Source organism: Callospermophilus lateralis, chromosome 6 (genome assembly GCF_048772815.1).
Source record: "Callospermophilus lateralis isolate mCalLat2 chromosome 6, mCalLat2.hap1, whole genome shotgun sequence".
NCBI lineage: Eukaryota > Metazoa > Chordata > Mammalia > Rodentia > Sciuridae > Callospermophilus > Callospermophilus lateralis.
In genome coordinates this window covers 120,485,186-120,500,316 of record NC_135310.1, presented here as the reverse complement: position 1 = coordinate 120,500,316, position 15,131 = coordinate 120,485,186, and the positions used below count along the sequence as shown (strand labels likewise).

The 15,131-nt window shown below is 52.1% G+C and overlaps 2 protein-coding genes across 6 annotated transcripts in view; both read left to right on the top strand.

Moving 5' to 3' along the window:
* The window catches only part of Syngap1 (synaptic Ras GTPase activating protein 1), a 30,108-nt gene extending 21,082 nt beyond the window's left edge, over positions 1-9,026 (top strand). Inside the window, exons 15-19 of one of the 5 annotated variants that reach the window (XM_077109573.1) lie at positions 270-1,341; positions 1,704-1,877; positions 3,212-3,417; positions 4,551-4,641; positions 8,283-9,026. In XM_077109573.1, the coding sequence (XP_076965688.1) occupies positions 270-1,341; positions 1,704-1,877; positions 3,212-3,417; positions 4,551-4,641; positions 8,283-8,429 (1,690 nt within the window). In that variant the 3' untranslated portion in view covers positions 8,430-9,026. Of the gene's footprint in view, positions 1-269; positions 1,342-1,703; positions 1,878-3,205; positions 3,418-4,537; positions 4,656-8,282 lie in introns of those variants that run through there. The other 4 variants (XM_077109572.1, XM_077109574.1, XM_077109576.1 and 1 more) reach the window with 4 other exon arrangements.
* Positions 9,027-11,045: 2,019 nt separating this feature from the next.
* Zbtb9 (zinc finger and BTB domain containing 9) lies at positions 11,046-13,072 on the top strand. Its single transcript, XM_077109571.1, has 2 exons — positions 11,046-11,318; positions 11,483-13,072. The coding sequence occupies exon 2, from the start codon at positions 11,544-11,546 to the stop codon at positions 12,981-12,983; it is 1,440 nt and encodes a 479-aa protein (XP_076965686.1). The 5' UTR covers positions 11,046-11,318; positions 11,483-11,543; the 3' UTR covers positions 12,984-13,072.
* The last annotated feature ends 2,059 nt before the right edge of the window (positions 13,073-15,131 follow it).

Here is a 15,131-nt window from a genome sequence, read left to right as displayed (position 1 = left end):
TTTCCCAGACTGCCCTCATCCTTCCTCTTGCTGCCCCCATTTCCCTTCCTCTAGGCCTCACCCTTTCCCAGAGGGGCCTTGTCCTTTCCCTTTTCCCACCTTTTCCGTCCCATCCTCCCTGCCTACCTCTTTAGGGCTGTCACCATTGGCTCTCAGCCCTTCCCTGTGGGTCCCAATTTTCACCTAAGGTCCATACCAGCCCCAGGAGGCTCAGTTGCCTGTAGCCTAGCTTTACCCTGCTTGTGTGTCTGTCCCCTTTCCTTTGACAGCTCTATGGACATGGCTCGTCTCCCCTCCCCAACCAAGGAAAAGCCACCCCCACCACCCCCTGGTGGGGGTAAAGATCTGTTCTATGTGAGCCGACCACCACTGGCCCGGTCCTCCCCAGCATACTGCACAAGCAGCTCGGACATCACAGAGCCAGAGCAGAAGATGCTGAGTGTCAACAAGAGTGTGTCCATGCTGGACCTGCAGGGCGATGGGCCCGGTGGTCGCCTCAACAGCAGTAGTGTTTCCAACCTGGCAGCTGTCGGGGACCTGCTGCATTCAAGCCAGGCCTCACTCACAGCGGCCTTAGGGCTGCGGCCTGCTCCTGCTGGACGCCTCTCCCAGGGGAGTGGGTCGTCCATCACAGCGGCGGGCATGCGCCTCAGCCAGATGGGTGTCACCACGGACGGTGTCCCTGCCCAGCAACTGCGCATCCCCCTCTCCTTCCAGAACCCTCTCTTCCACATGGCTGCTGATGGGCCAGGGCCCCCAGCGGGCCATGGAGGGAGTGGTGGCCATGGCCCACCCTCTTCCCATCACCACCACCACCACCATCACCACCACCGAGGTGGAGAGCCCCCAGGGGACACCTTTGCCCCATTCCATGGCTATAGCAAGAGCGAGGACCTCTCCTCAGGGGTCCCCAAGCCCCCTGCAGCCTCCATCCTTCATAGCCACAGCTACAGTGATGAGTTTGGACCCTCTGGCACTGACTTCACCCGACGGCAGCTCTCACTCCAGGACAACCTTCAGCACATGCTGTCCCCTCCCCAGATCACCATTGGTCCTCAGAGGCCAGCCCCCTCAGGGCCCGGAGGTGGGAGTGGTGGGGGCAGTGGTGGGGGTGGTGGGGGGCAGCCACCTCCGTTGCAGAGGGGAAAGTCTCAGCAGTTGACAGTCAGTGCTGCCCAGAAACCCCGGCCATCCAGCGGGAACCTTTTACAGTCTCCAGAGCCGAGTTATGGCCCTGCCCGTCCACGACAACAGAGCCTCAGCAAGGAGGGCAGCATTGGGGGCAGCGGTGGCAGTGGTGGCGGAGGGGGTGGGGGGCTGAAGCCCTCCATCACCAAGCAGGTAGGTGGAGGGAAGAGGAAGCAGGGTGGGTGAAGGCAACAGTGGAGGTGGAGCAGTCTGTGCCCTAAGGTTTTGATTTTCTCATCACCTTTCATAAATTAAAACAATGTGTGTTCAGGGGCCGCAGTGTGACATGCTGTTGGGGCACCATGGAGATGATGGTGAACAGACATAAATGCTTGCTCTGATAGCACTCATTCCAGAGAGGAGATGTGATCAATCGCTTCTCTAGCCCCTGGGGTTAGGGTAGGGACCCGGGATACCCCTTAAAGCAGGGGAACAGGCCTGGGACTGTCCTGTCTTTTGGCTGTATTCTCTCCCTCTGAATGTGCCCTGCCTTTTCCCACCTTGCCTTGTCCCAGCATTCTCAGACACCATCCACGCTGAACCCCACAATGCCAGCCTCTGAGCGGACTGTGGCCTGGGTCTCCAATATGCCTCACCTGTCGGCTGACATCGAGAGTGCCCACATTGAGCGGGAAGAGTACAAGCTCAAGGAGTACTCAAAATCGATGGATGAGAGCCGGCTAGATAGGGTATGCTGGTACCTGCCACCCAAGTCTTAGTTTTTCCTTTCACCCATAGGGGAGACCTGTAGGTCATTCCAAGGGAAACATCTAGGCTTAGGCAGTTATAATAGAAAGAAAAGACAAAAACTGATCCCCTCTTGAGAAGCCTTCAGTCCATTAGGAGAACCCGACATAATCAGTCTGCTTAAAAGCCAATTCAGCTACACTGTAGACTATCCAGGGAGAAACACGTTCTATTCTAGGCTTGCCACGATGTTCTTCCCCAGGGAAGCCAAAGCTCTACTCCTGTTACTGCTCAGGAAAGGAAGTGACTTCCCTAGCAGTGGGAGCTACTTAGTAGGGCTGAGGCAGAGGGGATTGTGGTTGTACTACAGATGATGTCTGGGTTATCCACTTACTGTCCCTTAGGAATAGGTGGCAAAGGCTTGATGGGCAGGGGTCTTTCAAATTGCCCCTGTTCTGGGCTTCAGATGCAGAATCCTTGAGAAAGGCTCCAGACTAGCACTTTCTAGAACATTCTGAAGTGATGAAAATGTTCTGTAATATGCACTATTTGGTATGGTAGCTACATGTGGCTAGTGGCTACTCTATTAGACATTGTTTTTTTGTGATTTCAGAACTAAATTTTTAGTGTTAGTTTTAAATAGCTACATATGGGCTAATGAGGTAACTGGGTAATAGTTTGTGCTTTGTCTGTGTGAGGCCCTAGGTTTGATCCCCAGCACTACAAAAATAAAAGTAAAATAAACAGCTACACGTGGATTAGGTCTATCATATTAGCATAGCTCTAAGCTCTAGAGCCAGTAGGGCAGATGAAATGATTCTTCTGAGCTCTCTTGTTCCCAGAATTCCAGGGTCAGATTAGCAGAAAGGCATTCCTAAATTCTCAGCCTGAGATTCCCTTAAGATCACCTATCCCCAGGACAGAGCTAAGGAAGGAGTGTAAGATAGTACTCACCCTCCCGCATCCAGTGTCTTGCCCTCTTTCTTTTATGTGCTCCTTCCTAGCTTGGGGCTGGGAAGTCACTTTTTTAATTTCTGGGTATGTTTATTTAAGGTGTGCCTGTGGGTAGGTTGCTCTGTGGGTCCTCGTGTGTTCCAGTGGACACACTTCTCAGGGCATAGGTCTATGACCTTGCTCCATCTTGAAGGAGCCTTAGCATCATGGCAGGGCATTCTCAAAAGCAGGCCTGAGTGAGTGTAATCCACAGGCAGAGAAAGGGTTGATATCCTTCCCCATGTGATGGCTGTGCTGGGCAGATAGGGATGGGGGCTGGGTGGCTGAATGGGGCAGGGCACCTCTCACAGTGCGGGGTCTTGTGCCCGGCGGGCAGGTAAAGGAGTACGAGGAAGAGATCCATTCACTGAAGGAGCGGCTGCACATGTCCAACCGGAAGCTGGAAGAGTATGAGCGGAGGCTGCTGTCCCAGGAAGAACAGACCAGCAAAATCTTGATGCAGTATCAGGCCCGACTAGAACAGAGTGAGAAGAGGCTGAGGCAGCAGCAGGTGGAGAAGGATTCTCAGATCAAGAGCATCATTGGCAGGTGAGGGGCGGCCTGGGGAGGGGTAGCAAGGGAGAGCCTGAAGCTGAAGGGAGTGAGAGAGTGAGCTACTTCTCAGACCCCTGTGCCCATCTCAGGAGACCACCAGGAGAGCCTGCCACTCTCCCAGGGAGACAACCCACTCATTTCCTGCTTAGGGCATTAAATGTTTCTTTGCTAAACCCTGACATTTTTTCTGGTAGAGTAACTTTTGAAGCCCTTGGAAAATATGGCAGGTACTGTCCAACCATCACTGTATCTGCACAGAGCCTGGGTCAGAAAACTTTGGTTGATTATTCTCAATGCAGTCTGTGAAGTTCACCCCAAAGCTGAGGAGGGATCCCTAGCCAGAGGAGCCCCTGAGCATCCCCATCTTGGGCACAGCCTCCCTTTCTAGCCTTGGTAAGGGATGCCATCAGAATGGGCCATTTACCCTGCACATGTTTCACCAAGCCCTGGATTCCAAAGGAGGTATCTTAGCAAGGGGATCAGTTATCTTAAAAACGGGGTGAGAACACACAACCCTGTTCCAACCAGAACCAGTTCCATTTTGATCCATTAAAAATGTATTTCTGCATAAGACTTAGAATACATTGGAATAAAAGGGCTTCTTGACCTGAAACATTTTTTTGAAACCACTGTTGTAATTGATACCATTTATGAGAGAGAACCTTGAGAGTCTTCACCAAAGTCAGGGAGATGCTGGGAATGATAAGGCTTGTAACAGGGACTCCTCCTGGGCTGGGAGGTACCCCAAGTTCTGCCACTGGAGGGGCCTAAGTTCACTGAGGTGGCATAAAAGCCTGATCTTTAGCCTCAAAAGTTCTAAAGGAGGGGTACTGCTGTCTCTGTTGGGAAGGGGGCTGAGGGTATCTGGGTGGTAGAAGTCTTTGAGGCATAGAAAGCTACCCTAACCAGAGAGATACCTGAGGGTCTGGACCCTGAGAGGAAGGCAGAGAGTAGCACCCTGAGTGACAGGGAGTCTTTTGAGTCATGACAGTAGAGGGATTTTAAAAAGGGGAGAAGGATTCCTGAGGCTTTTCCAGAGAGCTGCAGGGGTTTCCAGGATCAGGAGTTCCATGAACAGGCTCCAAGCCCGTGCCCGCCACTAACCCCACTGAAGCCCGTCCCTTCAGGCTGATGCTGGTGGAGGAGGAGCTGCGCCGGGACCACCCCGCCATGGCTGAGCCGCTGCCTGAACCCAAGAAGAGGCTGCTCGACGCTCAGGTGGAAATTACAATGTCATTTATCTTCTCCGTGTCCCATCCCCATCCATCCCACTGTCCTTTGTGCTCTCACTGCACCAGCCACCCCAGCCCCATCGCCATCTGTCTCTTATTGTCCTCTGTTTGTCTACTTGCCACTCCACTCAGTCCCCCAGTGACCCATCTTCATTCCATCGTCTGTGCCTTTGTCACTCCTGGCAGTGTCAGCCCCACCCCGTGACTTCCTGCCCCATCCTCCCACTCCTTTCTGCGGCTTAGGACCTTCTCCCAGATCCTCACCCTTTCTGTTCCTAGACCCCTCCCAGTTCCTAGAAGCCCTGCCTGTTTGCCCTGTTGAAGGCAGGAGTTCACTTTCCTCTGAGCTCTTCTTGGGTGAGGAGGGCTAGAAGTTGCTCTTTGCTGGAATGGAGCCCAGGGCAGTCTGAGTGGTAGTTTCCCCAAGCCCTGGAGACTTGGGATCTGGGATCCCTATACCTTTGTTCTCCTGGCTCCCCATTCTGACTCCTTGGCAGCTTCTGTAGAGCCGCCTCTTCCTGGCTCTTCAGACCCTGAAGGCCTCCCTGGAACTTCCCACCCCATCCCAATCCCTCAGTGTTTCAAGTCTAGCTTCCCTTTGGCCTTCCTCCCACTCAGGCCTCACACCTGACTGACCCTCCAGCTCCCTGCCACCACCCTCTGCTCACCTCAGTCATGGTGAGCCTGAGGTTCCACATCTTACCCTTTGCTTTCCCAAAATTTTGGTCTTTCCTACCCATATTCCTCCTTCCTCTCTCTGACCACCAGGCCTCTCCACCCCCACCACCAAGGCTCCTGACCCCATCACCCCACTCTCTCCCCCTGCAGCTCCTCATCAGGTAATTCTCCTGGTTCCGCTTTGACCACTGGCGGAGGACACAGGGGGAGGTGACTCCGGACCACTGCAGGTTGGTCGTGAAGCCTACCCCCTCCACTCTCCAGTGCCTCTCCCCCATCACTGCTGCCCTCTGCCCCCAGAGAACCTCCACAGTCTCCACCTCCTGACACCTCCAGCACAGACCCATCTCCCGAGGTATACTACTCAGAGACCACAAGCTGATACCTCCCTGCAACTGCCTCTGGAAGCCTTAGCAATAATTTGACCCTAAATAGACCCAGCACATTCACAAGTCACACCCCTTCCCTCCAGGCACACCTCTCCCATCCTCCTCCTAACTCTGCACCCTCCTCTTCCTCTACCTCTCCAGTGTATGTCTGTCACCCCCCATTTCACCAGAGCGTCCTTGGGGGTTGGGCTTTATTAATGGGGTGGAGGTGATGCTGGGTTGGGGGACCTTGGCTATAGGGGCTGTGCCGATTGCAGCAGGTAGGTTGGGGTTTCCTCCTCCTTCCCTAATCCTGGTTCTCTACCCTCTCCTCCTTCCCATTCCTCTCCTCTCACTCTTTCTCCCTTATACCTGTGAGGTAGAAGGCATTTGGGGTTCATGTTAGTCCCCAACTGGGTGGGAATTGGGAGTGGGCAGTTAATTCAAGGGGACTTTGAGGGGCCCTGGAAAAGTCTGTTGAGGTATCCTGATAGTAGGCAGGGTGGGTGGAACAAGAAGGAGCAAGGAACCTTGGACAGTGTTAGGACATGAACTGTCCTTGTGGCCTGGGAGTTACATCATGGGCTCAGTGGCCATGTTCTTTCCCAAGCAGAACTGATAGGAAAAGCATATCAAATAACCTCTATTCCTGTAAGAGCTCACATCCTGGGTTGCTAATGCCACTCACTACCCCCACCCCTCCTGCCACCCAGTGGTCTTACTGGACACACAATCCTACCTAAAAAGCCAGTAAATGGGAACCTGTCAGCCACAGACATCATTTCTGAGATGCCTTTATTTATGTGGGATTGATCTGCAGTGGGCAGTGGCTCCTCACACTGTAATTTTAACTCTCTGCCTGCCCAGCCTCTCTGTCAAAGTAGTTAGTGATCTGTAAACAGATGCTAAAAGGCACCAGGGGACCTTGCCATTTAAAAGACTCCTGCAGTGAATTCTTTTGTAAAATGAATAATGGCACCCTAATTTATCTTCTTTCTAAATTTGGGTCCATGGGGGTGTAGGGGGCTTGCCCATGTGCTGTCACCAGCAGACAAGTGGAGGGAAGGAAATTTGAGAATTCCTTTCCCTGCTCTCCCGCCATACTCAGGCTACCCTACCACATGCATTTTCCTCCCCCTCTGACTGGCAATGTGAGATACCAGTGAACTAAGAGGGAAGCTTTGCCTAAGATTGGGGTTTGGGTGACCTGAGAAGTGAGTCCTGGATCCTGGGATGGAAGGGAAAGCTGATCTGGAACTATACTTGTATCCTTTGGAGATTTGGTCAGACATAGCTATGTTGCCAGGCCTAAATGCCCTATGGCTCAGAAAGTAATATGGATAATTTTTCTAAACCATTTTAGGTATTGGTCCCTTTACAAATCAGCCATTAATTTAAAAGCCAGTTTTGAGCACAAATTTTTAAAAGCCAAGTGAATGACCCAGAGGTGTGGGGGAATTCAGGTGGCTTTTCCCTTCTCTCCCAGCAGAGGAACAGAAGGTCGGGCTGAGGGCAGGAACCAGGAGTTGGTCCAGGAGCAATAGTAGGTGATGAGAACAGGTCCTGGGTGGGAGTAGGGTCAGGCACCCCTCACCCTCTAACTGGGATCCCAGGGAGAAGAACTGTAGGGAAAGTGGGGGTGGAAAGGAATGGAGCCAGTTACTGCTTCCTGGGGATGCAGAGATTGGGGCACGCTGTGTTTCAGCAGAAGCTCCTAGTCATTTCCGCCAAGTGTGTGAGAGAGGCAGCCCTCCCACAAGATTTTCCCTTCCCACATCACTTCCCTGAATCCCCTTCCTTTCCCCCCAGTACAGTTAAACCTCTCTAATTTGGGATGTTATATTTGAGAAGATGGCCACTCTGAATAAGTGACAAATCTGAATGACAGTGTCTATTTAATGAAATGCATGTCTTCAAAATATATACAGTAAGTAGAACTCGGTGAATAAGGCCCTCAGGGAGCATGCCTTAATGAATAGATAGGAATGAAAAGTCTGTTTGCTGGTATAGGTTAAATACCCCCACCCACAGACACTTTCCACCACTAATTTGCTTAGCCCACCCTTTCTGCACAGATAAAAGGAAAACTCAAGCCCAGTTTTTGTTCAAATTATGAAAAAAATTCCAAATCCACGGGGGTTTGGATTAATGAGGTTTTGCTGTACTGCCTCCCTTGGTTCCTCAATACAAAGTTCCTACCTGAGATTGGGGGGTGGGCTGGGAGGGTGTTCCAAGAGGCGGAGGGTGGGCTAGGAGGGGAAATATAGGTGAAGCTAGTGGGGTTAGGTTGGGGGTGAGGTGGGAGCTTACTGCTTTTGAGCTGGTTTCCTGGTGTGACACTCTGGGTTGAAGGTTTGAAGGCCCCTGTTAGGAGTCTGGGAAATGAGTCTCTACCTGATCCCAGAGGATCCTACAGGTGAGAAACAAAACAGGAGGCTGGTGGGGATTGTCCTGGGAGGAGCGGGTGGACATGGCTTATGGAGTGGGTTGGCTAGTGGGGAGGTCACTGATAGGGGTCTGGCATCCAGGCCCCTGCGAAGCGTCTCAATAAGTCCGCGCTCTCCTCTTTGGTATCTTGCAGGAGAGGCAGCTTCCCCCCTTGGGTCCAACAAACCCGCGTGTGACGCTGGCCCCACCTTGGAACGGCCTGGCCCCCCCAGCCCCGCCCCCCCCACCCCGGCTGCAGATCACGGAGAACGGCGAGTTCCGAAACACCGCAGACCACTAGCCCACCCAGCATCACAGACCTTCTTCTCCTTCCCCGTGCACTCCACCCCGGAACAGCACCAACCACCAGGACTGGACGTCACCGAGGGACAGTGGGATTGCCTCCCTGAATGCCTCCTTGGGGGTCACCAATCCCCCACCCCCATTGCACCATTTCTAGGAGGGAGAGCGGGAACCCTCAGCCACCCTCTCTTCCTTCCTGTCGGGGTGCTGCCCCCTCTCTGACCCCCAGGGACCCTTGCCCCAGGACACCTCCTAACCCACACAGACCCCCTTCACTCCGGGGTGCTATCCCCATCCTCTGCCTCATCGTTCCCCTGAGCACTGGGGGACAGACCCTCACCCCCCACCCTGGGGGTGTGGCACCTCCAAACTTTCAACTTCAGGGTGATTTTTTTAGCAGTAACCAGAGCTGACAATCTAACTCCTCTCCACCGCCCCATTTTTGGCCTCCCCTGCCCCCCTTGTAATGGGGAGGGGACCCCGGGTGAGGGGGCCCTATTACCCCTTGATTTCTCAGGAGCGTCTGGGGGGGCTCAGCACGCACAAACTCCTACTCCTCCTACCACTCTTAAATTTATTCCCTCCCCACCCAGAACCCAGATGGGGTGGAGGGGGCCGCCGGGGCAGGGAGGGGGCGGCAAGGGGGGAATGGGAGCTGTCTCCCCTTCTTCCCACACCTGATCTGCTCTCGGCTGGTCCCAGAGCGGGGTGAGGGGGCTTATGCCCCCCCCTCCCCCAGTGTGTTGGGGTGGGGTGGAATTGAGGTTAGGGTGAGGGGTTAGGGTTAGGAGGGTGTGTGTGTCAGGGAGGACAGACTGATTATCTGCCCTACCCTGACACACACAGTCCCCTGCCCCTCCCCTCTCTCTTGGTCTCTACTCCCAGGGGGAGGGGGGAACTTACTCTAGGAAAAGCCATGTCTCTCTCCCCCAGGGTGGGGGGACCTGTGTTGGAGGAGGGGTGTTGGGGGCCCCCTTCCATGACTCTGTCCCCCTGGGGAGGTAGGACAGGGCTGGGCTTCCCTCTCATCCTTCCCCCCCCAATCTCCTTTCACCTCCCTCCCTCCCGCCAGCTCCACAATTTTTCGGTGTTTCTCTGTACATAGCTCTCTGGCGGGATAGGGGAGGAAGGATGGATGGGGTTTGGGGTGGGTAGGCCGTGGGAGGGGAGAAGTCCCTCCCTGGCACCCCCTCCTCCCTGACTGCTGTCCCCTACTCAGCCTTGCCCCCTCATCCCTTCTTGCGTTTGGTATTGAGATTCTTCCCAGATTCCACCCTTCTTTCTTTTGTATGGACAGTTCCCCTTCAGTCCCATCCCTCTACACACATACACCCAGCCGGGGCCAAATTTATACTTATATAAAAGTTGTAAATATGTGAAATTTTATCCCTGTGCCCTTTCCTCTGCTTTCCCCACTTCAGGCCCTACCCCTGGACCCTTTCCTCTCTTCTTTGGCTGTTGTAATTATCTGGGGTTTGTACTGTACATATCGGGGTGTGTGTGTGTGGGCTGGGGGCGACCCCCCTCTGTACAGAGCTTCCTGGCCCCCTCCCCCCCGACCCTCCCCTTCCCCCCCCCACCCCCTTCAGGGTAGGGAGATGCTCTTCCTACCCGTTTTATTTTCTTTTCTCGTTCTCCCCGCCCCAGTCCCAGCCTTCTCTATCCCCCACCACTGTCCCCTTTTCTCCACTCCCAGCCCCATTTCCTTTTTTTCTGGAGTGTGTGGTGAAACAGAAAAATCATGTTTAATAAACGGAGATTGTTCTTTTATCGCTGCACTGACTTTATTAGCCTGGGATCTCCAGATTGACCAGCAGGTGATGAGAACTACTTTTTAATTGCAATGCTGTGTATTAAACCTGGAACCTTCCACATGCCCCAGAACCAAGCCGTATATCTCTGCCTTGATGCTATGATCTCATTGTCTACGATCACCCTCCCATCAGCGAGATTTATTCTGGTTTAGAGCAGGGATTCAGCTCTCCTCTCACCCACTGCTTCACATAGCTCTAAGGAGCAGGGATGGTATTTGATGAGAGTTCCAGTATAAATCTACGTTTATTCTTTAAAAGAAATTACCTATAGATAAGGCTTATTTAAATTGTTGGTTAAAATTCTTACGTGCGAGTAGTGAAAAATAAAACCAAACTGGTTCCTTAGTAAATCCGGGATCCACGCCCTCTACTTGCCAGCCCAATGATTCTTGCCGGCCTCCGATTCCCCGCATGGAAACAGGACGGGAACACCTACCTCTCATGGTTGGTGGTAGAACACGAAATAATGGGGGTAAGTGCCCATCCCACACAATAGGTACCCAATTAATTTTGCCCCTCTCCGCACCTGCTGGGGGGCGGGCGCTACTCTTAATTACCAGGAAACGTAGCTTTCCCGGGCGACCGAAGGGCTGCGCTCTACTGAGAACCAGCTCCGGAGCCTCCGCGGCTGCCGGGACTCTGCAGCACCTGACAAGGCCAACCGCTGACGTCTGGGGATCAGCGGCCTCCTACCAGCCCCGCCTTTCTCGCCAGCATAACCAATCATCACGAGGTTTGTAGGACGCCGCTCTCCTATTGGCTTCGGTCCTAGCTCCGCCCTGCGCACGCGGCGGCGGTGACCGACAGAGAGGCCGTGGCTTCCGGCCCGGAACGACGCGGTAGCTGAAAGGGTCTGGAGAAGTCTGATCCGGTTGTGTAACGGTGGGGGCGTGTCGGAGGGGAAGGCTACCGGATCCAGATTCGTGGTGTCGGAGGCTTGCCACGAGCCTGCTTCTGTGTGCACCCTGAAACGGATCGGAGAGACGGGGCAAGAGCCGCCCGCGGCTGGCGAGGTCAGGCTTTGCTGAAGGATTACCTCCTCATCTCCCTCGGGGCCTGGAAGTTAAACCCCGGTTGGTGTTTTGTTGTTTTGTTTTTTTTTCCCAGGGTGAGCGGGACTGATCTGCAGAAAGTGTCACATACTGAAATATCCAATTGTTAGTTGGGGGCAGTTGTTTGAGAAGACAAGGGGAACTTTGTCCAGGGTTTCTGTGACTCCTGTTTCTTTTTTCCACAGCTTTTGTCTACCCCCAAATTCCCATTTCTTCCCGATCCTCTGGGATTTTTCCGAGGAGCCCATGGATACCTCGACACCTTTACCTCCTGCACCCACCTCCCCGATCTGCAATCCAGCCCCTCGGACAATCCAGATCGAGTTCCCTCAACATAGCTCGTCTTTGCTGGAATCCCTGAACCGCCATAGGCTAGAGGGAAAGTTCTGTGATGTGTCGCTTCTGGTGCAGGGCCGGGAACTTAGAGCTCATAAAGCAGTGTTGGCTGCTGCTTCTCCCTACTTCCATGACAAGCTGCTTCTTGGGGATGCACCTCGTCTCACCTTGCCAAGTGTCATTGAAGCTGATGCCTTTGAAGGGCTACTTCAGCTCATTTATTCAGGGCGCCTTCGCCTTCCCTTGGATGCTCTCCCTGCCCATCTCCTTGTAGCCAGTGGCCTTCAGATGTGGCAAGTAGTAGATCAGTGTTCAGAGATTCTTAGAGAACTAGAAAGTTCAGGTGGTGGAATTTCAGCTCGTGGAGCAACCTCCTACCATGCACTTCTTTCCACCACGTCTTCATCTGGAGGCTGGTGTATTCGCTCTTCCCCTTTTCAGACCCCAGTGCAGTCCTCTGCTTCTACTGAGAGTCCTGCATCCACTGAAAGCCCGGTGGGAGGGGAGGAGAGTGAACTAGGAGAGGTGTTACAAATTCAGGTGGAGGAGGAGGAGGAGGAGGAGGAGGAAGAAGAGGAGGAGGAGGAAGAGGAAGACCAGGGATCAGCAGCTACACTATCTCAAACTCCTCAACCACAAAGAGTGTCAGGAGGTTTTCCCCGGGCTCGTGGATCCCACCCAGTACCCATATCTGCTACTCCCCGCAGGCTTCCAGAGAGTGAGAGTGCATCACTTGAACCTCCTGCCCCACCTACCGCACTACCCCCCAAAATTTTCTATATCAAGCAGGAACCCTTTGAGCCTAAGGAGGAGATATCAGGAATTGGAACTCAGTCTGGAGGAGCAAAGGAGGAAACCAAAGTGTTTCCTGGGGGAGACACTGAAGGGAATGGGGAGCTGAGATTCTTATTGCCCTCAGGAGCAGGGGCAACATCTGGGGGAGGGAGTCCATCCTGGAAGCCAGTGGATCTTCATGGAAATGAAATCTTGTCAGGGGGTGGAGGACCTGGGGGAGCAGGGCAGGCTGTACATGGGCCTGTGAAGCTAGGGGGAGCACCCCCTGCAGATGGAAAACGCTTTGGTTGCTTGTGTGGGAAGCGCTTTGCAGTAAAGCCAAAGCGTGACAGGCACATCATGCTGACCTTCAGCCTTCGGCCTTTTGGCTGTGGCATCTGCAACAAGCGCTTCAAGTTGAAGCACCATCTGACCGAGCACATGAAGACCCATGCTGGAGCCCTGCATGCCTGTCCTCATTGTGGCCGTCGGTTCCGTGTCCATGCCTGTTTTCTTCGCCACCGAGACTTGTGCAAGGGTCAGGGCTGGGCCACTGCCCACTGGACTTACAAGTGATTGCTGAGGCCATACACTAAATTGTAGAACAAGATAGCCACTGCTGCTGATGCTTACTTACCCTTCCCTACCCTAGTCTTGGATCTTGTAATCATGTCAAGAGATTAGATATATTATGGACCCCTTATTCTTGGAGTATAGACCTCAAACTGGCAGGTTGGAAGCTCAGATTTCTCATCTCAGATTTTTACTAATCACTCTATAGAAAAGTGTTTTATAGGCCATACTTAAATTGATTACTTGCCCATCTTGGACTTTCTTTTTGTAGTGTTGAGGAAACTAGATTTCAGATTAGAAGGTTATTTAGTGAAAGAAGAGTTAGAGCAAAATGAAACAATGACAAATGTTTTTTTTTTAGTTTCCACAAGAAGTCAAAGGAGCTGGTCTCCAACTAGGATATGTTTAATTTGGAATGCTAGTAATTCAGTGACTAAGCTCTAAGTTTTCCTTTCCCTTGTCATTGCTGGAATGATGTGAGCAGAGTTCTTTTTATGTTTTAAAAAAAAAAAAAAGTTCTCCCCTCCCCCACCCCCTATCTCCCAGTACAGGGGATGAAACCTAGGTCCTTTCACACTAGAGCAGTGCTCTACCACTGAGCTACACTCCCAGCTCCTATGTACTTTTTTATTGAACCCTTCCAGAATCCCTTCAGAGTGAATGTTCCTTTCTCACCAGTGGACACCTTCCCAACATCTTGTTTTTAATGTAGGTGAGCACTTTATCAAGTTGAGCATTCCAGGTGTCGTTTCTAGAACCTTCTTTATTAGAGGATAATCCCCCAGCAGCCTGTGCCTCTCGTTTACCTTTGACCACTGATGATTTGTATATTGATCACAGGTGATCAGTGAACTCAGGAGATGACAATTGACCTAAAATGCTGTCAGAGTAGCACTGCTCTGAACAATTGCCATGGTCAGAGGGACTCAGGGCGAAGACTGCACATGCTGAAAGCTAAGGAGTAACTGTGCAAGGGGAGCACGCCACCTTTTCATTCCACCCACATTTGAGACAGCTCCTCTGTTGAGAGGTGGAGGCATAAATATTGGAATCGGGGTGGAGGGAAATTTTACAGTTACTTAATTTCTTCTAATAAACTTTGCCCTGAAATCTAAAGTGACAGTGGACTGTATTGATTCCTTTGTGTGGAAGAGATGAGAACAGCTGCAGAGACAAGTGTTTCTTTTGCAGCTCAGCAGTGGTGGGAGAACGGGATGTTTTCACAGGTAATTCGTAGAGAACACTGTCCTGGACTTAACCCTGAGTAACCTTACGTTTCAGACTTTATATCCCAGGTGTTACTTAGTATTGTGTCTTTTTTTTTTTTTTTTGAAGGGGTGGACCCACTTTCATTATTTATTTATTTATTTATTTATTTATTACAATACTGGGAATTGAATCCAGGGGCATTTTATCAGTAAGCTCCATCCCCACCCCTTTGTATTTTTTACTTTAACTTGTGGTCCTCGTGCCTCAGCTTCCCTAGTCACTAGGATTACAAGTGTCTGCCACTAAGCCTGACTTAACGTGATTTTTACCTATGAGATCCCTAAACTTTCTATATTATGTATAACATTTGGTTTATTCTACAAACAGTGCAAAGCACTGTGCTAGACTGTGATTAATACTGTGCCCTCAAAGAGTTTACAACTACTAAGCTAGATAAGTAATTGCTTGTTGCGGGCCGCCATGAACAGGAGCTGAACATGTAGGAGCTGAGCAAGTACTCTTAGCCTTGAACAATCAAGGTGTGGAACTGGCTTGTTAGCAGCACAGAAGCAAGTGGACCTCACCTTCGCTCAGCAAGCAATTACAGCCTCATTTGGGTGGAAGCTGCTTGAGTGTCCTCCCAATAAATAGGGCTTCAGGCTCTCTCCTTTGCCTGCCTCTCTTGCCACACTTGTTGGAGCTGGGGCAGAGGAGCCGACATGGAACCACAAGAAAAAGGTACTGTCTCTGTCTGCGTGGTTATTTAGTTCTAGCCCAATTCACCTGGAGTGACCCTGACTGATTTACACTTGTGTCGTGGCAATTACTGTGTAGTGTAAGTCCATGATAGTGGACTGAGTGTGGTGGTACATGCCTATGATCCCAGCAGCTCAGGGGGCTGAGACAGGAGGATCACAAGTTCAAGACCAGCCTCAGCAATTT

Coding starts and splice junctions, on each gene's coding strand:
- Zbtb9 (XM_077109571.1), top strand. CDS start 11,544: ATGGATACCTCGACACCTTTACCTCCTGCACCCACCTCCCCGATCTGC.